The sequence below is a fragment of the Panthera pardus genome, unplaced genomic scaffold, assembly GCF_024362965.1.
Source record: "Panthera pardus isolate Hobbes unplaced genomic scaffold, ASM2436296v1 HiC_scaffold_21, whole genome shotgun sequence".
In the NCBI taxonomy this organism is placed as follows: Eukaryota; Metazoa; Chordata; class Mammalia; order Carnivora; family Felidae; genus Panthera; species Panthera pardus.
The window spans coordinates 49195366-49221892 of record NW_026526777.1 but is presented as its reverse complement, the minus strand read 5'-3'; the positions used below and the strand labels follow the sequence as shown (position 1 = coordinate 49221892).

Below are 26527 nucleotides of genomic sequence, written 5' to 3'. Positions count from 1 at the left end.
TACTGGGATGGCCACCATTAAAGAAAACAGGTGACAATACAAAGTTCTGGCAGATGGCAAACAACTCAGCTCTCCCATATTGTTGGTGGGAATGCAAAAGAATACAACCATTCTCATAAACAGTTGGTCATTTATTAAGAGTTAAACATAGGGGAGCCTGGGTGGTGCAGTCAGTTAAGCATCTGACTTCGGTTCAGGTCATGATCTCACGGTTCGTGAGAGTTCAAGCCCCGTGTCGGGCTCTGTGCTGACAGCTCAGAGCCTGGAGCCTGCTTCAGCTTCTGTGTCTCCCTCTCTCTCTGCCCCACTCCTGGTTGCACTCTGTCTCTCTCTGTCTCAAAAATGAATAAACGTTAAAAAAATTTTTTTAAACTTAAAGAGTAATTTAATTTTTAAGAATATTCCACAGATATGGGGCACCTGGGTGGCTCAGTTTGTTAAGTGTAAAACTCTTGGTTTCAGCTCAGGTCATGATCTCACAGTTCATGAGTTCGAGCCCCACATCACACCGGCGGTGTGGAGCCTGCTCAGGATTCTTTCTCTCTCCTTTTCGCTCTGGCCCTCCACTGCTCATGCTCTCTCTCTCCCTCTCTCCCTCTCTCTCTCTCTCTCAAAATTAACATATTAAAAAAAAGAGAATATCCCACAGATAGGAGTGTCTGGGTGGCTCAGTCTGTTAAGCATCCAACTCTTGATCTCAGCTCACATCTTGATCTCAGGGTCGTGAGTTCAAGCCCCATGTTGGGATCTGTGCTGGGCATGAAAGTCTACCTTAGGAAAAAAAAGAATATTCCACACATACACTCAGGAAACTTCAAGTAAACAATTTCTATCTATCAAATCTATTCATGTAGTGACCTCACCTGACCTTGGTATAATAATCAAGCTCAGATCTCTAGGGTTTAAATATTGTCTAGTTGAGATGTGTGTGAGCTTCTCCCTACAGAACACAGACTTGACACATCTAAATAAGGCCTTCCTCTGAACAGATCACGGGACACATTCATGGCCCACCCATCACGGCACGGGTGCAACCCTTCAGCAAATAATACATTCTAGTTAAAATTCAAAATCTAAAGGCTGTTTCTCTAATCTTGCCCATGAAATGTCAACATATGTGTTATAGTTCATGGGAAGTGAAAAAGCTCAACTCTAACCATTTTATGATGGCGAGGTATTTTGCCTTAAACATATATTAAGAGTTTGTTATGTGCTTTTACACGTGTTACCTTATGTGATCTTGATAACCACCTTAGTATGTAGAGTATATTGCTGCCCCTATCACACATGAGGAAACTAAGGCACAGAGATGTGAGTAATTTGCCCATAGCCAGTTAAGAGGTAGGGCCAGGATCTGAACCCAGGTGGTCTAACCCTATAGCCCCCTCCTCTCAATCAGTCATTCAACAGATACATGAGTACCTGCCAGAATCTGGAGACAAAGAGATGCATGGCCCCTGCCCACATGGAGTTCATAGTCTATAGGAATGACAAGTATCGAGTAATTACGAGTAGATGAACAAAAAGCACAGAGAGCTACAGAAGTTCATACCCATGCCTACTAAAAAGACTATGGTACAAAGTATGTGGTCATATTAATATCAACTACCAAGGTCAAATCTATAAGCCCACATATTGAGGAGAAAACACAAACTAGGAAACACTAGCATCTCTGATATTATATGTATATACTGGTATATATACGTACAGAGGTCATTTTCCAAGCCCAGACAGGTTCTGATAAATAATTTTTTTCTAATACATTAACTGATTTACATAAAAAATATTACCCAGGCTTTACAGTTAAGTCAAATTAACGACATATATTCATTTAATCATCTTCATTTTAAAAGAATAAAACCTGAGTTCCTCGGTGGCTCAGTTGGTTCAATGTCTGACTCTTGGTTTCAGCTCAGGTCGTGATCTCCCAGTTTGTGGGATCGAGCCCTGATTTGGGCTCTGTGCTGACAGGGCAGAACCTGATTGAGATTCTCTTTCTCCCTCTCTCTGCCTCTCCCCAACTCACATTCTTTCACTCTCTCTCAAAATAAATTTAAAAAGTAAATTAAATTAAATTTTAAAAAACCTAAAATCTATAAATTCCAGTACTGCTTGGAAAAATCCAAGATTCCTGGTTGTTTTAACTATAAGATAGCTCTTTCACATAATAATTCTCTGATAGATGAACAAACTTTATACTCTAGAATAGGTTTCTAAGAAGCAACTTCCTCGTTTGTATGAGGAGAGGGTCTGCCTTAGCCATAAGGAGCCCAGAATCTGGCTTCAAACCAACCTGGACTGGATTCCAGGTCTGTCACTTACTATATAATATCGAGCAGGTTTCTTAGCCCCTACAAGTCTTGATTTCTTCATCTGTAAAACGTGATAAAAATGGCTCACACATCAAGGGAGCATCACAAAGATGAAATGAGAAAATACATGTAAAAGTGTTTAGCACCGTTCTTGACCCATAGTATACACCTAACCTACGGGAGCTGCCATTATTATATTATTACTATTCCTCTATGTGGTTTGAATCTTGAAAAAAAGAGACAGAGAAAGAGAAGAAATAGTAAAGGGATGGTGTGTGAATGAAATGTTTGAAATTGTTAGGGAGAATGGTCTCAGAGGGCCCGGTGATAGCAGGAAGGTCAGCAGTGTGGGAAGAATCAGAAAAACCCTACATGTGGAGCCCTCATTGGAAAGGAGAGGACAAGCTGACAGGAGGGTAGTAATTAGATAGCTAATTTGTGTTTAAGAGAAGAGAGAACTTTGGGCACGTGGGGGGCTCAGTCAGTTAAGTGTCTGATTCTCAGTTTCAGTTCAGGTCATGATCTCAAGTTTTGTGGCTTCAAACCCCACATCTGGCTCTGTGCTGACAGTGTGGAGCCTGCTTGGGATTCTCTCTCTCTCCCCCTGTCTCTGCGCCTCCCCTGCTCACTCTCTGTCTCTCTCAAAATAAATAAGTAAACTTTTAAAAAAGAGAGAACAGAGGGGCACGTGGGTGGCGCATTCGGTTAAGCATCTGACTTCAGCTCAGGTCACGATCTCACAGTTTGTGGGTTTGAGCCCCATGTCGAGCTCTGTGCTGACAACTTGGAGCCTGGAGCCTGCTTCAGATTCTGCGTCTCCCTCTCTGCCCCTTCCCTGCTCGCACTCGATCTCCCAAAAATAAGTAAACATTAAAAAAATTTTTTTAATTAAAAAAAAGAACAGAGAACTTCAGTGTGAGTGATTAAAACAATAATCCAACTCTGGCTTTCTCCCATGCCTGAGCAGCACTTAGAACACATCAGTGGAGAGAAGAGACTGTTTAAACTAGCAAGTGTTTCCATACCTGTCCTAACTGTCCTCATCTTCTATCGACAGGTATACATGAGCTTTAGGTAAAGCAAACCTCGGTTCACAGGCACATGATAAAAGTCACAAGACGGAAGGGGACTCAGCAATTTTGGAAACTGGTGGTTTTCAAGTTTTTTAAGCCACAAAACCTTTTAACGCAAGAAACAGATGAACAAAAAGGTAAAAATGTGCAGCTACTCAGACCCCAGCCGAGATGGGGTCCCAGAGGCCAGGCAGCTCGGGTCACCTGCCCACCCCCGCACACTGCCGCCCCTGAAGTACATAACCTGCTGCAGAGGCGTGGAGACTGATGGTTGGAGGGCAGAGGAGACTTCCCCGAAGGAGCAACTGAAGGCACAGGTGGAAATAGAATCCAACCAGTTTTCCCATGGCCAGTCAGGTTCTCTTTTTACCACCAAATGCTACCCTCTTGACTGACGTACCAAAAAGGAGAAGAAGAAAGTAAACCATGTTTGAGAAGAATATGCCCCAGCATAGGAAAAAATAAAAATAAAAATGGAAGGCTGGTGAGCAGTAAAGTCTGGCACTGACAGCTTGGGCTCAACTAATCTGCACGGGAACAAAACGCTGCCCCATCCAGGGCCGACTCAAGCTACCAAAACAGTTTTTTGAATGTTAAAACAAATTAAGCCAAAAAAAAAAAAAAGGAAAAGAAAAGGCTTTGCAGTGAATTCACAGTGAATACCTAACAGATTCACATTTACAACTATATTGCATATGCATGCACACAATTACAGGGGAGGAAGTCTAAGCCACATTAATGGGACTGAGGGGGAATGAAAGAAGGGAGTGAACAGCCAACAAAATTAACTACAGTGACTAATGGATGAATTACAGTCTTATGATGCTGGGTATGATACAGTGTTTTGTTCTCAGAACCTCGGCTTAGATCATCTGGTTGTACTTTAAAGCGTCTGTATTCTAAAATCAAAGGTCAAGTTAAATGCTTGCTTCTTAGACTTGTATGTTGTGGAGTTCAGAGTTCATTTAAACACGGGTAAATTATTTTCTAAAGCACCATCACTTCCCCCTGTTTAAGAAACCCATGACATACATACAGTCTCAATATCCAGCTTCTTCATGACCTGCGCAAATTCGGTTTCCCAGGTGGCTCACTAGGCCCGAGGCTACGGCCATACAAACCAGAAGACAGGGAGAAATCCTGTGGCCCTGCAGCCCGTGAGACTCCATTATTCTGCATTGCATTTTCACCTTTTCATTGCATAAAAGGAGGATTTATGGGCTCCAGACAGAAACTACCCAGTCGTTTGACACAGATTATGTGCTGGCATTAGGCACATCACATCCCTTAAGAGCATCTCACCTCCTCCAGCTTAAAAACCGCTCCGATGTGTGGCTGGATGCGCCCTTGCTGGCAGTACTGAAGAGCAGAGGACAGGATTCTGGAGAAGACGGGAAAGTTCTGCTCTTTGTATCGGCCCCAGTACAGCCCCATAGCAGAGACATTCTTCAGGAGCAGAAGGTTAGCCGGCACAGAAGCAATGGTTCCTCCAGCAAAACCCACCACCACAATCCTGCCCTCCCAGGCCAGGCTGAGGGAAGAAAAGAGAAGAAGAAGAAATTATACAAAGCAATGTATATTCACATTCATTGGAATGGCTAGTTAGCAAGGATGTAGAGAAACTGGAACCCTCACGTACTGTGGGTGGGAATGTGAAATGGTTCAAGTGGAAAACAGTATGGAGGTTCCTCAGATAACTAAAAATGGAACTTACCATACAATCAGGCAATGCCATTCTGGGTCTCTATCCAAAATAACCGAAAACAGGGTCTTTTTCTTACACGTTTTTTTAAAGTTTAGTTATTTACTAGAGAGAAAGAGAGAGCACAAGCGGGGGAGAGGGACAGAGAGAGGGAGACGCAGAATCTAAAACAGGCTCTAGGCTCTCAGCTGTCAGCACAGAGCCCGACGCAGGGCTTGAACTCACGAAACCCAAGATCATGACCTGAATCGAAGTTGGACACTTAACTAACTGAGCCACCAGGCACCTTGAAAATAGGATCTTGAAGAGATAGTTTCACTCCCACGTTCATAACAGCACTATCTACAATAGCCAAGAGGTAGAAACAACCCAAATGTCCCTGAACTGATGGATGGATAAACAAAATGTGTTATATACATACAACAGAGTATTATTCAGCTTTAAAAAGGAAGGAAATCCTGGGGCACCTGGGTGGCTCAGTCGGTTGGGCATCCGACTTCAGCTCAGGTCACGATCTCGCAGTTTGTGAGTTCGAGCCCCGTGTCGGGCTCTGTGCTGACAGCTCAGAGCCTGGAACCTGCTTCAGATTCTGTGTCTCCCTCTCTCTCTGCCCCTCCCCTACTCACACTCTGTCTCTGTCTCTCTCTCTCTCTCTCAAAAATAAATAAACATTAAAAAAAATTTTAAAAAAAAGGAAGGAAATCCTGTCACATGCTATGTCATAGATGAACCTTGAGGGCATCATGCTAAATGAGATAAGTGAGTTACGGAAAGACAAATACTGTAGGCTTCCACTATTTTGAGGGATCTAAAGTAGTCAAAGTCATAAAAACAGAAAATAAAGTGGTGGTTACCAGGGGCTGGGTGGAGGGAGAAATAGGAATTGTTTAATGGGTAAAGAATTTCAGATTTGCAAGATGAAAAAAATTGTGGAGATCTACCTCGCAACAATATAAATATACTTTACGCTATGGAACTATATACTTAAAAATGGTTAATATAAAAAATAGCTACTATAGCAAATTTTATGTTATGTTTTTTTTTTTAGCCATAGTAAAAAGTGTAGAATGAAAAAAAGCAATCTACATTAATTCATAGAGATAAAAAGTAGAAGTTATCAGGGAGGTGGGGGGAGGGGGAGAGGGGCAGTTATTATTTAACAGGTATAGAGTATCAGTTGGGGACAGTTGCACAACATTGGGAACATACTTAATGTCACTGAATTGTACATTTACAAGTGTTTAAAATGATAAGTACTAAGTTATGTATATTTTATCACAACTTAAAAAAGCAGCATGCATTAAACCCCCAGCTAGGAATTCCTCTTAACTTGACAAACTGGCAGAGGTGACCCGCCCTGTATCACTCTGCATTCTTCAGTAGGAACCATAAAAATAAGTCATAAGCAAGACAGTAGGAGGCCAGAGGAATGAGCCAGTTTTATAAGAGGACCGACTTTAGAATTAAGGCTAGGGGAGCACGTAGGTGGCTCAGTCAGTTGAGGGTCTGACTTCAGCTCAAGTCATGATCTCACAGTTCCTGGGTTCGAGCCTTACGTCAGGCCCTGTGCTGATAGCTCGGAGCCTGGAGCCTGCTTCTGATTCTGTGTTTCCCTCTCTTTCTGTCCTTCCCCTGCTCATGCTCTAACTCACAAAAAAAATAAAGAAAGAAAGAAAGAAAGAATTAAGGCTATCTATTTAACTACTCCTCTACTTCATAGAAGGAAACATTCCATATGCTATACTTCAAGACAACTCAGGGATGTCTGGGTGGCTCAGTCAGTTAAGCGTCTGACTCTTGATTTCTGCTCAGGTCACGATCTCACGGTTCATGGGATCGAGTCCCACCTCTGGCTCTACACTGTCAGCGCAGAGCCTGCTGGGGATTCTCTCTCTCCCTCCCTCTCTACCTCTCCCCTGCTTGCTTGCTTTCTCTCAAATATAAATAAATAAATAAATAAATAAATAAATAAATAAATAAATAAATAAATAAATAAAATAAAATAAAATAAAATAAAAAAGACAACTCAGAAGATTTTTAAACTTAGGAACAGGAATAAGAAGATAGGTACCTTAATGAAACATCATTTGCTTTGTAAAAAGAAAATTTACTTTAGGAGTCCTTAAAGTTATGTGCTTCTCCAGAGAATTTTGAATAATCTATGAAAATTCACACAAGTTTCCTGCAGCCCATTCTGAGAAGCATGATACAGTTTCACACTAAGCAAGAAGTTATAAAAATGCATTTTATAAACACCTTTGATCCAAAATGCATATATATTTGTTTGGCTTTTGCTTTTTGCTTTTCTTCATTAGAGGGAAGTAAGAAGTCATTGGCACAACACTTTTACTCATTACCTAGAAGGCAAGAGAAAGGTAAGAGTTAGGAGCTCTCTGTCCTAGCTCTCCATTGAGTCAACACACCCCTTCCTTTGCTTCTGTAAGCACAGTACCCAGCACAGTGCAGTGATGCTCAGGGGCTATAGAACCAACTGGGTCCCTTCTGCGGGTAAGGTATTCTCTCTGCTTCTGTTTCCTCAACTTTAAAATGAGATAAACCAGGGACGCCTGGGTGCCTCAGTTGGTTGCACGTCCAACTTAGGCCCAGGTCGTGATCTCACAGTCCGTGAGTTTGAGCCCTGCGTCGGGCTCTGTGCTGACAGCTCAGTGCCTGGAGCCTGCTTTGGATTCTGTGTCTCCCTCTCTCTCTGTCCCTCCCCTGCTCACACTCTGTCTCTCTCTCTCAAAATTAAACATTAAAATAATAATAATAATAAAAATAAATAAAAACAGAAGGATAATTGGTGTAGATACAACAGTCCCACTTTAACTCCAATGATTTTCTTTTAATAAAACAAGCCAAGGGGCGCCTGGGTGGCTCGGTCGGTTAAGCGGCCGACTTCAGCTCAGGTCATGATCTTGCGGTCCGTGAGTTCAAGCCCCGCGTCGGGCTCTGTGCTGACAGCTCAGAGCCTGGAGCCTGTTTCAGATTCTGTGTCTCCCTCTCTCTCTGCCCCTCCCCTGTTCATGCTCTGTCTCTCTCTGTCTCAAAAAAAAAACAAAACAAAAAAACAAAAAAACAAAAAAACAAAAAAACAAAAAAACAAAAAAACAAAAAAACAAGCCAAGGAGACACCTATACTGCTGGCTGCTTCTGAAACCAGTGAGATCAAAAGAGTCCACACTTGGGTGCACAGATAGCTAGGGAACGGCCACGCCAGTCATTCTAACATCTGAACGATGATCTCAAGAATTACCCACACTATGTATATAAAGTAGTTAATGGGGGCCGGCATAGCTGAATTTAACACATGAATAATTTCTAAAGCATTCGATATTGCTAACTAGAGAGTCTACAGTCATTTTTTGGATATTTTCCAGTTGGATATCTTGTTTTTCTATATTTAAGCATTTCCTGATTTTCCCTCTGCTTCTATTGCTTTTCACCCTCCCACTCAGCTGTTCTCGTTGATGCCAATGCCTATAGGAAAAGTGAGCAGCAAAAATGGAAGAGGAGCAAGGCCAGAAGGAAGACGGGTCTAGAAAGGTTTCAGCAGATCCCCAGGTCCAGCCCCCTCTGGGAAGACCACCACATGCACCTGCGGAGAGCCTCCAGGAAGACATCTCCTCCCACAGCGTCGATGACCACGTTCACCCCATCACTGCCCACCAGCTTCCTCACTGCCTCCTTCAGGCTGCCCTGACTATAGTTCACAATGGACTGTGCACCCTTCCGCATCGCCAGGCTGCACTTCTCGTCACTTCCGGCTGCAGCTATTACCTGCAGAAAGAATACAAAGCTTTCGACAATCCAGAATATGTATCAAAAGGGGTTCACCCCACGCACCCAGCCTCCAACCACAAAGAGTACTAAACAAGGAAGCCAACGTCACCTTGCTACCCTAGCATCAGCCTCAATCCCACACGTCAGGGCCAACAGACAGCACCATCACGCTGGCCCCTCTGTCCCCCCCACCCCCACTGGCCATGGGATCCACATTTCCGGGAATCCTGGAACGCCAATGAGTCTGGCTAGGAGATGGTTCAGGGGACACTCAGAAAGTCTTACCCAATGGGGCGCCTGGGTGGCTCAGTAGGTTAAGCGTCCAACTCTTGATTTCAGCTCAGGTCATGATCTCACGGTTCATGAGTTGCAGCCCCATATTGGACTCATGCTGACAGTGCGGACCCTTCTTGGGATTCTCTCTCTCCCTCCCTCTCTCCCCACCCGCCCTCATGTGCTCTGTCTCTCTATCTCAAAAAAAAAAAAAAAAAAAAAAGTCTGAAAGTCTTCTCCAAATATGAATTAAACCACCGTTTAATGAATACCTACTATGAATCAAGTAATAAAGATACCCAAGCTTAGAGTCAAGGTAGCAAGATAAAGCAGTATGATGATGGGGAAGTACAGACAGCTTCAGAAGTGCAGAGGAGAGGTATCCAATGTAGACCTAGATCACAAAAGGCTTCCCAGAGAGTAAAACATGACTCAGTGGAAAGATCCTGAAGTTGGAAAGACCTGAATTCAAATCCTGACTCTGCTACTAACTAGCAGTGTTACCTAAGACAAATTACTTAGCAAGAAATAATACTTAATGTTACTATGTGCCAGGTACTATCCTAAATGCTTTATGTATATTAATAACTCACTTAGTCTTATCTTAATAGCCCAATGTTATACACGCTGTTAGCATTCCCATTTTAGAGATAAAGAAACAAAGGCAAAAGAAGTTCAGTAACTTGCCCAAGGTCACAGAGTTAATGGGAGGCAGAACTGGGATCCAACTCCAAGTAATCCATCTCCAGAGTTCATGCTTTAACCTCTATTCTGTCCCCCAGCTTCCCTAAACTTACCCCATCTATAAAACAAGATTTATTTTTAAAATCAAATGGGGGGCACCTGAGTGGCTCAGTCGGTTAAGGGTCCGACTTCGGCTCAGGTCATGATCTCACGACTCATGAGTTTGAGCCCCACATCAGGCTCTGTGCTGACAGCTCAGAGCCTGGAGCCTGTTTCAAGTTCTGTTGTCTCCCTCTCTCTCTGCCCCTCCCCTGCTCATGCTCCGTCTCTCTCTCAAAAATAAATAAACATTAAAAAGAATTTTTAATCAAATGGAATACTGTACATAAAGCACTTGGAAAACAAAGTGTTAGATAAATTGACTCTATTGTTACACATACACAATCACTTATTCTATTTAAACCTCATAAGAACATTATGGGGGAGGTATAATTCCTCCCATTCTATAGATGGAGACCCAGATCTAGAGGTTGAGTAATTAACCCAGAATTAGCCAGGCAGTTAAGTGGTAGAACAATTATGCAAACCCAATGCTGCCTGCCTCCAAAGCCCACGCTTTTCCACTCCACCACTCTGGGAGAAAGCCCTGCTGAAAGCCTGGCAAAGATGGCCATGGGCCACAGTGGGAGGAGGCTGGGGTTTGGAAGTCTCCAGAAGTACTTCTAACACGTAAGTACCGCCTAAAAGTGCCGCATCACTGGATAGCACCCACCAGCCTGAGCAGTTTGGCCCCAAGGTGACATCCAGAACATGCATTCAAACACACAAGGACATCAATGCCCTTAAGATATGTCACACTCACCCACCACTCTTTGAAACTAAAAGCTACGCTCAGATACTCCCCAGGGGAACCCTCAAGTAGCTGCAAATTCACTGACGGTCATCAGCACACAGAGCCACAGAGGGCTGACACCAGCCTAGGGTCTGGGACTTGAGCCAATCTCGCTTCTCACAAGGTGCCAGGGAGGCCTGACACGAATCATGGTCTCCCCTGGTGGCTCACCTTCTTTATCTGTGAAATAGGGGTAATAAACACATTACCCATCTCCCAGTGGTGTGTTAGGATCCAAGGAAAGATAATTGGTGTGGAGGCACTTTGAAAGCAACGTGAAATGCTGTGAATGGAAGGTGCTCTCAAAACAACCCGTTACAAGTAGGTGGCCTGATGAGATTTCTAAAGTTGTTTTTATTATTTTGCTGTTGTTTGCATTTGCTTAAAACAGTTATGGCTGCTAAAGAAAATACAGCTTGGGTTAATTTTAATATCTGAATCAAAATGAGTTTTTCTCTCTACTTAATCTACTATAATGATCTAAAACAAATGGTGCAATTTTATCTTCCAAGAAATGTTAAATAGTCAGTGGTTCTAGACAATGAGACTAATTTTGGTCTCCCCACTGAGAGGTGCTAAAAGCCCTAGCTTTGACATGAAATGTGTTAATATTCCATGGAGAGCCTCCTGGTACCTAAGATTGCTTTCAGAACTCACATGTGCTTCCCCAAAAGAACTTAATGCGAGAAAGGAGAGGGGCCACCAGAAGAAATTCCAAGGCAATCCAGTTATCTCCAAACCTGTGTATCTTGGTGCCTTCTGGATACCCCAACTGCACGTTCCACAGAAACCTCACATTTAATGCCTCCAAACCTGAGCTCACCAGTTCCTCCTGTCTTCTCAACTGCAATAAATGGCAAATCCACACGTTAACCTAGTTTGCTCCTTCCCACTCAATGTCTAATAATAACCGGATCCCTTTTTAAGAGATTCTCGCCGACACGCCGTGCCCTCTAATAGGCGTGCTGCACGTGTAATTTCAATATTCCCACAACGACCCTATGAGGAAAGCTTTATTTTACCAATGAGGAAACTGAAGCAATTAAGCGAGAGGCAGAGTTGGAATTTGAACCTAGGTCAGACTAATTTCAAAGTCCTTATTCCCTCAACTGTATTAGGGAATGCTCTCCCGGCATCAAACTCTATTCTTTTCTACGTCAATATCTCTCAACTCATTGCTTCCAGTGCCTTGGTTCCAGTATCATCACCTGTGGCTTGGATCACCCCCAAGAGGCTGCTCTACATGCCTCCAGACCACCCCTGACTTTGCCGCATTCCTCATCTCCCCTGCCACCAGAATGAACTTTGCAAAATGCTAATACAATCACGGTACTTCCTAGTTTAAAGTCTTTAATAGCTCTCGATGGCTTCCAATAAATGTTCAAATTCTTCAGTGGTGCATGATCTGGTCTCTGCCCACCTCCCTGGAGTCACCTCCCACCATTCCCCACACAGACCCTTTGTTCCACAGATGCTACCAGCAATTCCCTGAATGCAACATGTGACATTCCATGTCTCTGTCCTCTGATCTGCCCTTCCACCACTGAAATGGCCCTCACTTCCCTTCTTCCTCCATTCAACTGCTACCAGTCCTTCAAAAGTCAGCTTAAATGTCTACTTTCTCCAAGAAATCCTCCTTATCTGATACCCACAGCTTCAGAGTGATACCCCTACAGGGACTTGGGTCTTTCTTTCCTTTGTTTATTCTTTCATTTAAGAAGTTATTCGGGGCGCCTGGGTGGCTCAGTTGGTTACGTGGCTGACTCTCCATTTCAGTGCAGGTCTTGATCTCAAGGTGGTAAGATCAAGTCCTGCGTCAGGCTCAGTGCTAAGCGTAAAGCCTGCTTAAGATTCTCTCTCTCCCTCTCTCTCTCTGACCCTTCCATGTGCACTCATGTGGTCACTTGCTCTCTCTCAAAAAAAAAAAAAATTGTATGTAAGAAATAGCTATTGAGTGCCTGCTATGGTCTAGGTACCATGGCAGGTGCTAGGACTACAATAAATGAGCCAAAAAGACACTATTCCAGCCTTCATGGGGATTACAGTCAAGTAGGAAGGAGGCACTAATCCAAAAATGACAAAAGTAAAGGCTAGACCACACACTGAAGTGTACCATGAAAGAGACGTACAGGATGCTATGAGACCATATACAAACAGCCAGGGGCTGGGATGTGGGGACAGATTACCATCTCCTGAGGGACAAAGAATACTTCCCTGAAAATATAACATCTGAGTTTAAATTTGAAGTGCGGGGGCAGACAGCTCAGAAGAGCATTACAGGTAGAGGAAATGGAATCTGCAGAAGCCACGGGGCAAGTCAGGCCTTGCCAGGTTTTGGTAACCAGAAGGAAGAGTGATCTACTCCAAGGTCCCCTCATCAGTCTGCAGGCAAACAGATGGCAAGACCCTAATCTGGGTTACTTTATCTCCTCAGTGCCTCGCGCGTGATACTCATGAATGAACGAATGAATATATTCTATCTAGGTTTGAAAACTGGAGGAATGATTTTTTTTTTTTAATGTTTATTCATTTCTTGAGAGAGAGAGTGGAAGCAGGAGAGTGGCAGAGAGAGAGGGAGACACAGAGTCGGAAGCAGGCTCCAGGCTCTGAGCTGTCAGCACAGAGCCCGACGCGGGGCTCGAACTCACGGACCACGAGATCGTGACCTGAGTGGAAGTTGGACACTTAACCGACTGAGCCACCCAGGCGCCCCAGGGATGACTTTTTTTTTTTTTTAACAGAGAATCTAACATGCAAATACCTTAGCCTGAAGAACATTTGTTGCCACATCTATCACTGCAAGGCCTGTGGCTCCAGCTGCTGCTGTCACTAAAACAGTTTCTCTGCCAGAGAAAGATGAATATTACTTCGGAAAGCTTCAAAAATCATGCAACCGTATGATTTCATGAACATTTTAAAGCCAGAAGAGAACTTCGAGGCCATTTCACTCAACCCTTCATGGACACCCACTCTCCAGACTTTGGAGATGGGTTATGTATGTGACTGCTTGACCTGTGCGAATTTGGTCTGGTTGAAGACTTCCCAGGAAAAATATTCCTTAATCTCTCTAGAGGTTTCTGCTCCAGAAATTCTGCCCTAGAATCATTCTCACGTTAAACGTTGCTGAATTTTAGAAGGCATCGATCATGTAATGGTCACTGCTCAATTCAATGCTCAGGCTCTCTAAAAAGGGCAAGAGGCATATTATTTCAGGTAAAGTGGGAAAATTCTGCACATTTGAGTTTGAAATACCCCAGGTAGGCACACACAACCAAGCTTCACAGAAACAAATGCCACAGGACTGTGTTAAAACCAGACTGGAGCGAGTTTACATAAACCAACTCTAAAATTTAAGGTTTGCTAGGAGGTGATCTCCAGAGTGGCCAGGCTTGAAAGACAGATTTCTCCCAATTCCTATTGGCCAAGTTCACAGTCTACCATTCCATCTCAGACAAAAGGATATCCCCACTATCAACAGACCCTTCTCTTGGGTCACTACCTTCCTTTGGCCCTTTCTCACATAGACTGGACAGGGAGCAGAGAGGAAGGGGCAAGGCCTTGGTGGGCACTTCTCATATCAGACAGAGACACCACCTAGCCCTCTGTTGTCTACGTAGTCTCTTACCCAGGCCGAGTACAGGCCCGATGCTCCAAGGCCAAAATAGCAGTGACATAAGACACAGGCAAGGTAGCAGCTTCTCGGAGGGGGACCCCTTCTGGAATCTGCCACAGTGTCTATAAAAAGAGATAAGAGTAACTTAGGGATTAAGCACATGTACCTGTTCACAGAGGCTTCTCAGTAAATATTATGATCTGATTGACTGACTGATCTGCAAGGAAACCAAGCTTGTCAGGAACCATGCCCAGGGTAGAAGTTAAAACCAAGCAAGCTGCGACAGAGTTCAGAACTTGGGTGTACGAGTCTTCGAAGATCCTAAGGCTGGCATCTGGCTCAGGAAGGAACCCACTTTCAAAGAATGGAACCACACTGTCATGGGGATGAACTGGAAGGTTCTATACAAATTTTACCTGAATAAAGCTGTGAAAAAAAGTGTATGCTATTCACCACTAGGGGCCACCGTTCCCATCCTGTACAACCCTACCCCTCCACCCTGGCTGGCTCCATGCCCAGGACTCTTTCACAAGCTTCACGCAGGGGAGAAAGCTATTGTATCAAGCTCAATGCCTCAAACTAGTTTTTCTACCCAAACTACCTATGGTCCGATTGGACAGCCAACCAGCTGCTCCAGGCAGGACTCAGAAAACAAAATGCCCTTCTTCCTTACACCACTCCACACAAACAAAGCTCTGTGCAAGGGTTGTCACACCAATATAGAAAACGGGTTTAGCATTCGAAAGAAAGAAGTGCTTGGCTGAGAAACAAATACAAATACAAAAGAGAATACGAATACAAAAAAGAGGGAAAGAAGGCTAACAAGAAATGAGAGCTAGGTGGAAATTAAAGAGAAGAAAGGAGGAAAATAATCTCCAAACATGAATATTGAGAGGTGGGGATACCTTGTGATCAATGATGCATTCTTCAGCCATACCATTAAAGCCACTCACGCCAATAACTCGATCTCCCTGAAGAGAAAATACCATTAAGGATATGTTCAAATGCACGGCCTTGCCATTTACCTTTTCCCAAATGCACCAAAACAAAAAAGACAATCTTTCTTTCTGACCCCATAAGACACAGATTTGCCTTAATCATCTATTCAGAGTTAATGTTTAGTAAATAATTCAGCCACCTCCTCAATATCCCCACCAGGATGCCAAGACAATAGGAGCACATTTTGGACAATGACAGGACAGTGTAAGGAAAAAGTTGATAGGAATTAGAATCCCAGGGTTATTTATTTTTTTTCCACAAGAGGCTGAAACTTGAGAATTTTCTCTCCTCTCAGTAACTGAAGGCTGAGGTGCTGCCTTGTTTAGTAATAAAAAGTTTTACGAAGCCAGGAACTTCCACTGGCTTCCTGCCTCCAATTCAGAATTAGCTTCTTCCCCCTCCATCTCATTTTCGCTTTGGTGTCTGTTGGCGAAGGCCAAGAGAAGCAAGACCCTTCAGCTACAAATGAGGTTAGCACGTTTCTCACAGCTACACACACATCAATTCCCTGGATTTCAACTTATTTACCTCTTTCACTGTGCTGACATCTGTGCCTGTCTCCAATACTGTCCCCGAAAACTCCATTCCTAAGACAAATTGTTTAAACACTAGGTTATCTATAAAGCCTGGCACCATGAAGATGAAAAAAGCGTGATCAACAGGCCACCCTGTCAGCTTTCTAGAGCTGAGAGGGCTTAAGTGTTCCCCCACCATCCAGGCTAGAGAGGAAGAGCTTCATACCCAAGGCACAGGAAAGTGAACTTAAGATTTCATGATCACAACCTGAAAAGCTATGGCAGTCCTATTCTTACCAGACACAAAGGAAAATTTCAAGAATGGGCAAAAGCACAGAGAATCACAGGTATACAAGTACTTTTTTTCTTTTTAACATTTAGGGGCACCTAGTGGCTCAGTCGGTTAAGCGTTTTCTTCGGCTCAGGTCATGATCTTGCGGTTTGTGAGCTCAAGCCCCGCGTCGGGCTCTATGCTGACACCTCGGAGCCTGGAGCCAGCTTTGGAATCTGTGACTCCCTCTCTCTCTGCCCCTCCCTGGCTAGTGCTCTGTCTCTGTCTCTCAAAAAACAAATAAACCTTTAAACAAATTTTTTTAACATTTATTCATTTTTTGAGAGACAGAGTGAGTGGGGGAGGGGCAGAGAGAGAGGGAGACACAGCATGTAAAGCAGGCTCCAGGCTCTGAGCTGTCAGCACAGAACCCGACACGGGGCTCGAAACCATGAACTGTGAGATCATGACCTGAGCTGAAGTCGGACACCTAACCGACTGAGCCACCCAGGTGCCTCTAGCACACAAGTACTTTTGATCCTGCTCACTGGGGCTTTGGGCTCCCTACAGCACCCCACTTACAATGTTCATCAGATTGCATTTATCTGTTTCCGGTTCTCCTCTTGAGGGCTATGAGGACATGAACTATATTTATTCATAAGTACTTGGCTCAATTTGGATGAACTGATGTAGTCTGCTCTTTCCTCTTCCACCTCCAAAATTTCTGAATTTAATGATCACATATTCCCCACTTGAGCTTCAAGAGGAATAACTCAGTTGAGTATGACATTCCCCACCCCCATCCAGCATGTCAGCAAATGCAAACAGAGGGAAATGGTTCCAAATGTTGAGACACAACCAAACACCCCAAGGCCAAAACACAGCAACTATTTTGCAATCGCTGTATCCTTAACAGTATATGTCTATATAAAATATACATGTACTCTATACACAGTGAGCTATACTTCTATCTCTTTAAATAAATTTCAACAACAAAAAGCAGTCATTTGTCCACATATTCAGGATCTAAATGTAATCAGATTGGGCGTAATTAAAATCAGACAGTGGACTGCTAGAAATGTATAAACTCTTTTTCTTATTTCTGATTCTTTGATACTAGATTTCTTTAGGAATGTGTTTGTGAGGACTGAGAGCTTTAGCTGCAAACAGATGTTTATGATCCTTCAGTGAAAAAACAGAGGCACTAACAAGGAATGAAAGGGAATGATGAGGGCCAGTGAGGATTCTGATCAGAATTCTGGTGGACATGGTATGTAAAACTTCATTTGTTCATTTCCTCATTTTTAACGTTTTTATTGAGGATCTACAATGAGCCAGGCACAATGCTAAAAACAGGGATATAACTGGGGGCAGAACAGGTATAGAACCTTCCCTCAAGAAGTTCACTATCCAGAGTTCCTTTTTTTTTTTTTTTAATGTTTATTTATTTTTGAGAGAGAGAAAGAGAGAGAGCACATGCACGGGAGGGGCAGAGAGAGAGGGACAGAGGATCTGACAGCGCACAGCCCGATGCGGGGCTCAAACTCACCAAATGAGATCATGACCTGAGCCAAAGTCAGATTATTAACCGTCTGAGGCACCCAAGTGCCCCCAGAGCTTCTTAGTTAGTGGTGAGGCTGACACATCAGAGGCATCACTGCCGTCAGGCAAGCACCACCGGGGTCGTACCCGAGATGAAGCACATGATTCTGAAAACTCTGTATCATCTTTCCCAACCGGTCACTTGGTCCCTTCAGACTCACCAGGTGTGAAGGGAAGTTGAGGCTTTTCCTGATACTGACCACGGCAGACCAAAATATCAGCAAAATTAACTCCACAGAAATGGACGTCCACTCTGACCTACAAAGGAAACACAGCGGCAAAGTGGAGCGGTGTGCATCCATGGAGACAGAGTTCAGTCAATTACACCAAAATATCTTCTGAACGTCTACTGTATGCCAAGTATATATGCGAAGTGCCAGTGTGCAATCATGAGACAACCCGGACAAGGTTCTTGCCTTCGTGGAGCTAGGAGTATGGTAGAGAAGACAGATATCAAACAAATAATTGTGATGATTTATTTGCTAAATTACAACTCCTACAAAAAAAAATGTTATAGAAACATATGGTGCTATGAAAATGCATCATGGTGTGGTTTGACCTTTTGGAGACGTCAGGAAAAACATCTCTGAGTAAGTAACGCTGGAACTAGGAACAGCTAAGAGTTAACCATTCAAAAGAGGAGAGGGAAAGCCTGACACGATCAAAAGCGACGGCATGTGCAAAGGCCCTGTGATGGGAACAAAAGAAAAACCAGTGAGCTTAGAGCACAAAGAAGAGAAAGAGATGGGGCTACAGAGCAGGGACCACACACACCATCCAAGGGTCCACAGTCTTTACTGAGGATCTTAGTCTTCACAGTAGGAGCAGTGGGCAGCCATTAAAGGATTTGAAGCAGAAGGGTAACATGACCAGCTGTTGTGGGGATCAGCAATTACCCTGGAGGCTGGTTCTAGATCCCCAGCTTCTGTGTTTCATGACTGTGCTAGAGCAGAGGCAGGCCTGAAGCAGTGTAGCCCACACTCTTGTAAGCCGGCGGTTCTCCAAGTCTGGTTCCAGAACCACCAGCTTTACTGCTACCTGGGAACTTAGAAATTCAAATTCTCAGGCCTCACCCCAACCTAGGGAATCAGCAACTCTGGGGACAAAGCCTAGCAATCTGCTTTAACAAGTCCCAGGTGATTTTGACACCGGCTGAAGTTAGAGAACAGGGCCAAGAAACAGGAGGAAACGAAGGCTGCAAGACAGAATCGCTGACATCCGTCTACGTGCTTGCTTCCATTTCCAGTTTAGTGCAGAGGTGGCCATGTTGGTGAGAAGGCGTCTCTATGGGCAAAATGCATCCATTCAACAATGTGTTGAGCGCCTGCCGTGTGCCAGGCACCATTCCAGAGTATGAGGATTTAACGGTGAGTAAACTCACATAGACCCAACTCTCATGAGCTAATTCCTTCCCAGGCAGTGTCTGGGCAAATAAGAGGACAAAGGAGCCCAGCCTTCAGCCCGCCCACACTGCGTGCATGACACATCAGTTGTTGACATGCATGCCACACGTAGGTCCTCAAGCCACTCCACCTTGCTTCGGGGATGAGTCAAGAATAAATGTCTTTCAGCACCCAAATCCCAGGGAGCAGGCTGCCATCACACACCCGCCCAAATAATCCATTTGGCAACAGGGTCCCTGTTAGTGATGCTTCTGGGCTGCAGCCGCATTTCTGCCTCTCACCAGGGATCCCTGACAGTAAGGCTCACTGTTTGCTCCACCTTGTCAGAGGTTCTCATTCTCCATTAGAGATGACACTGTGTCACCAGAGTGGTCACCGTGGTCACCCGGCAGGGCCAAAGTGACTTCCACGTTTCGCCGGAAACGCCCACAATCCTAAACTAACCCCACCCCAAATCACTGCGCTACACCGAAGGAGGGCACAAGGCACATGTTTAGGAAGAATTATAGGACAGATGTTGCCGGACTGGTCTGGGGGAGGAGAAAGGACAGATCAGGAAATGCTTAACGCTGAAGAGGAAGCCATTGATGGGGTCCATTTATGTTTGTTAAACCAATAACCTGATGCGGTCATGAAAAGTCTCGTGCAAATCAGAATTGTCTCTTTCTAAGGCAACAGCTCTGGAGCCTTCAGAAAGAGGCCTGCGTTTGAATTTGGGGGAGCAATCTTCCTTCAGCACTTGTGGCCTTTTTGTGAACCCTGAAAGGGCCCTTCCCGCCCAGGACAGAGTTGCGCTCCAGTCTCCCGGCCTCCCCCTAGCTGAGCACTTGGGAACTCCGTTCAGGACGGAAGCCTGCGGAGCGTGTGGTGGCTGCCAAGCGGAGAGCGAAAGTGGGTGTCAGGCATCCCGGGGACAGGCCAGTCACCATCCTACCTCGTGAGGCCGGACGGGGCAGGAGGCGACCTCCTCGATGGCCAGGGGCTGCTTCAGCTCGGCGCAGAGCGCGGCGCGGTAGTGGCGGCCGCAGCCAGGCCCGGCCCTCCTGCAACACAGAGCAAGGGTCGGTTACTGCCCAGCCCCCCCCCGCCCCCGGCTGACTTTCGGAGCGCAGAGGGAAGTCGGGGCACCACCTGCGAAGCCACACCCGAGGGAAGCACCGTCCCCAAGCCACGGCCGCCATGGCCGGGAGCGGAGAGGCGCGGAGCGGTGGCCCGGGGTGGCAGGAAGCGCGGGACAGCGCCGGCCCCGCCCTGGCCCCCGGGATCGCGCGAGAGCGTCCCACCCGGCTGACCCCTGTGGCCGGAACCGCGCCCGGGCCACCCCTGGGCCACCCCACCCGCGGGGCGCCGTGCGTCCCCAAGTGTCTGAGCGGGGTGCGCGGACCCCGGGGCGTCCGAGCCCCTAAGGCCCCTGGCTCCCTGGTGGTGGAGCCCGCTGGAGAGGAAAGAAAACAGTAAAAGCAATAGATCATCCGACCTTAAGCTATCGTTCACATTTTGCTAGCAAATTTGGGAGACTTTTAAAAGCACACTTGGTGACATTTAAATAGCGGTTGTTGGGTCCTCTGCACATGGGAAATCCTAAATGCGCAGGTAAAGGCTTTAATGTCTGCATCAGCACTTTACTGGAGTTCAATTCTTGTTACTAATTTTCTCACACTTGCACGACTATTAACATAAAACTGTATGGTTAGTAGTTGATCCATTGTTGAATGATCATACACAGATCCAAGAAATATTTTCGATTAAAGTCAGGCCCAAAGCTGGTCGTTTTTTATGTTCCTGATGCCTGTATTATGCCTGGCACATAGATGGTCAATAATTGACCCAGTGACTACAGAATTCCTAAGTGAACAGGAATACTCTGGAAAAACTGAAAACTTAACAATATGATCAGTGAAATATTATAAAACTGGGTAGATTTCTAACAGTAACTAAATAGCAAGAGAAGCACGTTTTCCTGGGAAGAATATTTCACTTGACAGGTGGCTTTTAAACATAGCTCGATGTCTTTAGAAGAGATCTGGTCAAGGAACACAGCCTCTCAGTTTCAAGCCCGGCTCTAGCACCTGTCTGTGGTCTCATGCCACCTTTGGTAGGACACCTGATGGTTGTGGGCCCCAGTATCCTCCGCTACAAAGGGAAAGCATGGGACCGGATAATTCCCAAATTCCTAAATCCTCTATGTTTTGGTGAAAATAATGGTCCAAGATAGCAAATGACCTGGAAGGAATGATCAGGAATGGAATAAAGGGAAAATAGCCAAAATGAAGTAGCAATGAACTTCTGAGATTATGGCCTAGAAGCTTTGGTGGGAAAGGAATCCAAGAACTAGATCCCTAATGGAGTAGCGACTCACTGTTATTTTAAGAGCACTCACAGAGAATTTGAAAAGTCATTTTAGCCTCTGACCGCCTCAGGAGGAAACTCAGGCCAAAGAGGAGCGAGGGCGACAAAGTGAGAAGACGAGAAAACATTCTGGTTGCCAAATAACAGTGAGCAACAAGAAATCTCAAGTCTATGAAGTGCGAAACAAGCGTCGATTGTTCTGAGAACAAAATGAGTTGTTACATATGGAAAATGTTTTGTAAAATATTAGGTATTTATATGAGATATAAAGCAAGAAATTTTTAGTTGAACTCCTTGAAAGCAGCAACCGTTTCTTCATATCCTTTATGTTTGAAGTACTTTACACACGCAACCCTTTTAGGCATTTAACACATGTTTATCTAATGAATTGTTGGATGAGCGTTCAATTATCTTGTGTCAATATTCCAGATAATTGAAAGTATCTTTAAGCATCAAGTCTTTTCTTTTCGATTAAGTATTTTTATGGAGATTTTCTCTATTGTGCTTTTCATGATATCCTTGTCATTCTCAGAGAATATGAAAATCGGTGAGTTTTGGGGAAATCTATCAATACTGCCTTCTACATTTCTAACGGTATCTGAAGAAAATAGTGAAAGTCCCTTTAAGAAGAATCTTGAAGGGAGATGAAAGTATCTTAACTAATTGAGGTGATTTGAAGCATTTATATGCAAAATCACTTTCACATTTCCAAAGAGCTTCAAAGGTAAGTGACAGGGCAGCATCAGTAGTTGCTATAGTAGCAAAAGAAATATTTAGCCTATCCATCAAAGTGCTGCCATCACACCATTCCGTCTAGTTTTTGTTATCATTTCTGGTTATTTTGTTTTAATTGAGGGTACAGCGGAAGAGTGGACAGGAAGAATAAAATTTGAGCCCTGAGGAAGACTAAGACCAAGCAGCTATATCTGAGCTGATCGGTCCTCTGAGAAGAAAAAATCCATAGCTGCCCTGCAAACCAGTTTGAGGGGCTCATTAGGAAGTAAAAGAGTAACAGATGACTCTTCCTTCTGGTACAACTCACATGAAGAGATAATATTTAACATCCAGAAGCTGCTGGAGGACAGAGGACGGAGAAGAAAGCCAGAGCTGAATACACAAACAGCTATATTTTCACAGAATAATGGACAAATGATATACAAACAATATAAAGCACTGAACAGGACTATGCTGAAGATGTAAAAGTATCCCCACAGTTAAAATGCTTTCTCCAGGGACACCTGGGTGGCTCAGTTGGTTAGGCCTCTGACTTCGGCTCAGGCCATCATCTTGAAGGCCATGAGTTCGAGCCCCGCGTCGGGCCCTGTGCTGACAGCTCAGAGGCTGGAGCCTGCTTCAGAATCTGTGTCTCCTTCTCTCTCTGCTCCTCCCCTGCTCGCACTCTGTCTCTCAAAAATGAACAAATGGTAAAAAAATATATATTTTTTAATTTTTTTAAATCTTTATTTATTTTTGAGAGAGAGACAGCATGTGAGCAGGGGAAGAGCAGAGAGAGAGGGAGACACAGAATCCGAAGCAGGCCCTAGCCTCTGAGCTGTCAGCACAGGACCTGACGTGGGGCTCGAACTCATGAATTGTGAGATCATGACCTGAGCCGAAGTCGGACGCTCAACTGACTGAGCCACCCAGGTGCCCCCCCCAAAATTTTTTTTAAATAGATATAAATCGTTACCTTCTGCCACAAGTACGTCCTCCAAGATTCCTGAAGTGTGTGGGAGTAGTTTGCCTTCTCACTGAATTCCTGCAGATTGTTCTTTCTGATTGTTGCAGTTGGGATTAACTTTTATCAACCACAGAGATGAACTTTGGTTATTGATACACATAATACATATTGACCTTCCTTTCTATTCCAAGAACTGTGTAAGATTTGCTATGTCACTTATTTGCTCCAACATTCGTGGAGTCATAGAATTTCAGAGCTGGGATTGATCTTGGAGATAATTCAATCCAACTGCTTCATTTACAAGCGAGAAAGAGGAGGCTAAGGGAGAGACTGGTCCAAGGTCACGCTGCGAGTTAGTGGCAAGAGTAGTGTTAGGATCTGGCTGTCCTGATTTCCTGTTTGCTTCTCTTTCTACTGAGCTTTTTGGAATTCACTTGGCGTTATACATCATCATAATAATATTTCACATTTTCATAGCATTTCATAGGTTGCGAATCACTGTTGCCCAAATTGTTTCACCCTGCCGTTCTTAACTGGTAACAGTACAAACCAGTCGCTAAGTGCTTTTGCATTATTTCATTAGCTCTCACAATAGTCCTACTACTGGTATACTGTTTTCCCTCTCTTATGGATCAGGAATGTAGGCTTAAGGAGGTTAAGTAAGTAACTTGCCCAAGGCCACGCAGTTAGGAAATGGAGCCATTTAGAAGCCTCCTAATTGCCTGATGCTGGAGCTGCAACACGGTATCCGGGTATCCAGCCGCCCACCGTGCCTCCCCTCACAACCACCCTCCAGAGCAGACGAAGGAGGTTTTGTACGATACGTTTTAAAGCCATGCTTTGCTTGTAGTTTTAAGCTTAATTGTATAGGAATTTTACAGTAGTTCCAGCCTAGAAAATGGACGAATTCCCTGAGGGAGAGAATATAGAGAAAGCTGCCTCCAGGGATGCCTGGAGTTAAGAGACAAGAGCAGGAAGAGAACATATAATTAGGAGTTACTACCCTATTCCGCGTAGCCATAAGCTTGAAAATGCATTGATTTCATTTAAATTTATAGCATGTGAGATAAAAACTGTGACTATGTGAAATAGTTTTTACTCACATACACAGACACACACACACACACACACACACACACACACAGGATTTTAATGAAACAATGTGCTGACTAGGTTGCCATCGCTTAGGCAGGTACCAGCAGGCATTTGGGCTAAATTCCTGGCACCCGGATGGGCCAATCTAGAAGCAGTGATGACGTGGACAATGGCTGCCATGGCCCCGCAAACTAACCACCGGTGCTTGATGCAGGGATCTATTTTCCACCTTCAACCATAATTATGGAACCAGTTTACAAGTTCCCAAGCATTCTGGCAACTTTATGAAACTTTTCCAACCCCTCCTCCCCCAGAGAGAACAAATTCTTCCCTTCCATATGTCTTCCCAAAGAACTTTGTAGAAACCTGTATTAGCTTGCTAATTTCATTGTTCGGGTAGTATTTATTTGTCTTTCTATTCCAGCAGCTAAGCTGTGAGCATCGTGGATGGTTGTGAGACCAGCAGAGCAAAAATAATTTGGGCCTTGGAATCACATGTACCTACGTGTGATTCCTGGTTTAGCTATGTACTTATTGTGACCTTGGGCAAGTTATTTCATCTCTCTGGGCTTCCATACACTCATGTGTAAAGTGAGCATAGTAATCCTTACCTCAGGTGGTACTTGTGAGAATTAAACAAGGTAAGAGAGGACATGGCAGCACCCAATAAATGGCAGCTCCTACTATGAAGACAGTCCCTGCCCTTGAACCTCTCACCATCTAATGGAGCGAGGCACATTTAATTAGGCATCAGAGATGCCAGTGATAGGTCCTGTGACAGAGGGCTACAAAGGGGGCTGGGACAGCACAGGGGAAGGTCAACCTCCCCCAGCTGGAGACCATCATTTCAAGAGAACCTCCCAGAGGAAAGATGAGGAAGAATTCAGCAGACAGTAGGCACAGCTAAGTGAGTCCCAGGCAAAGGAGTGCAGGAGAGAGAATGTAGCATGTTCAAGAAATTGTAAGTGGTCAGCTATGACTGAAGTTATGGCTTGAGCTGGCTGGTGAGTGTTGAGAGACCAGGCTGCAGAAGCAGATAGTGATGTAGAAAGGGCATAGGTTTTGGAGTGGGGCAGTCGGGAATCCCAGCTTCACCCACTTTCCAGCCACATATCCTCACCCAAGTCTCTGTTGCCCCGTTTAAAAAGTGATTGTGATTACATGAGCTAATGTATGTAAAGTACCCGACCGAGAATATACATTTAAGTGATAGCAAGTATTACTTATCACTATTTATCTAGAATGAACTTGGTGGTTGGTCCAAAGGACACCCTCATTTTGATTGAATCAATGAAAGGATGAATGAATGGGCGAATTCATTCACTTTATACATATTTATTAGATACCATCCATGTGCCAGACACTATTCTAGGCCCTGGGGATACAGCACCAAACATAACAGACAAAAATCTCTGCCCTAGTGGAACTTGCAGCTCATAAATGAAGAAGGAAGGAGAGCCTGGGGGGCTCAGTCAGTTAAGTGTATGACTCTTGGTTTCGGCTCAGGTCATGATCTCGAAGTTTGTTCGAGTTTGAGCCCCACATTGGGTTCTGTGCTGACGGCACAAAGCCTGCTTGGGATTCTCTCTGTCCCTCTCTCTCTGCCCCTCCCCTGTTCGCTTGCTCTCTCTCCCAAATAAACAAACTTAAAAAACAATAATAATAATAAATGAAGAAGGAAAAGGGGGCCACTGGTCATCACTGGTTGATGAAAAGCTGATCAACTGACAAAGCAAGGTTCCAAGAGGTCTGGATGTGAGCCCCACCTCCTAACAATAAGAAGGCTTGTGCCCCTGCCTTAATGCTTCTCACTTATCAGCCCCCGGCTTCCTGTTGTGATCCAGGAGGACTGGTGAGTTGTGTTGTTGGCAGGAAGAAATGTCAAGGAGGGCTCATTCATCCCTGGGCTCTAAGTCTAAAGCGGTGGCAAGAGGAAGTAGGAAAGCAGCACACGCACAAAAAGGCTATGGAGAGGGAGACTTGCCTATCAGAGCCTCCAAGTGATAAGGGAGATAAGGGAGATTTGCCCAACTCAGCAGCCTTGTGATGTGTGGAGATTTTATTTCAATAGCAGGATAATCATATTTCACCGTGTGTATCTCTTTACAAAAAGGGTTCACCTAGGGGGATCTCATTTAATCCTCAGAAGAACTCTACTTGGTAGGAATTAACACTATTTAATCCCATCTCTCGCCTTTAACTGCTCCCTCTCCACTGCCTCCTGCCCTGGGGTATAGAACCACGCCCAAGTTCAATTACAGACAAAAACAACAATGACCT

General features: G+C 44.5%; 1 protein-coding gene across 7 annotated transcripts in view; it reads right to left on the bottom strand.

Moving 5' to 3' along the window:
* Window positions 1-20402, bottom strand: part of LOC109253215 (quinone oxidoreductase-like protein 2) — a 29245-nt gene extending 8843 nt beyond the window's left edge. For 2 of the 7 annotated variants that reach the window (XM_019425963.2, XM_019425971.2), the window contains exons 1-9: window positions 20254-20399; window positions 20057-20165; window positions 17881-17977; window positions 15860-15918; window positions 15238-15303; window positions 14345-14454; window positions 13481-13562; window positions 8686-8867; window positions 4688-4916 (exon numbers count right to left, since the gene is read on the bottom strand). In XM_019425963.2, coding sequence (XP_019281508.2) covers window positions 4688-4916; window positions 8686-8867; window positions 13481-13562; window positions 14345-14454; window positions 15238-15303; window positions 15860-15918; window positions 17881-17977; window positions 20057-20165; window positions 20254-20303 — 984 coding nt within the window. In that variant the 5' untranslated portion in view covers window positions 20304-20399. Of the gene's footprint in view, window positions 1-361; window positions 3777-4687; window positions 4917-8685; window positions 8868-13480; window positions 13563-14344; window positions 14455-15237; window positions 15304-15859; window positions 15919-17880; window positions 17978-20056; window positions 20166-20253 lie in introns of those variants that run through there. The other 5 variants (XR_008424656.1, XR_008424655.1, XM_053909232.1 and 2 more) reach the window with 5 other exon arrangements.
* Between the last annotated feature and the right edge of the window lie 6125 nt (window positions 20403-26527).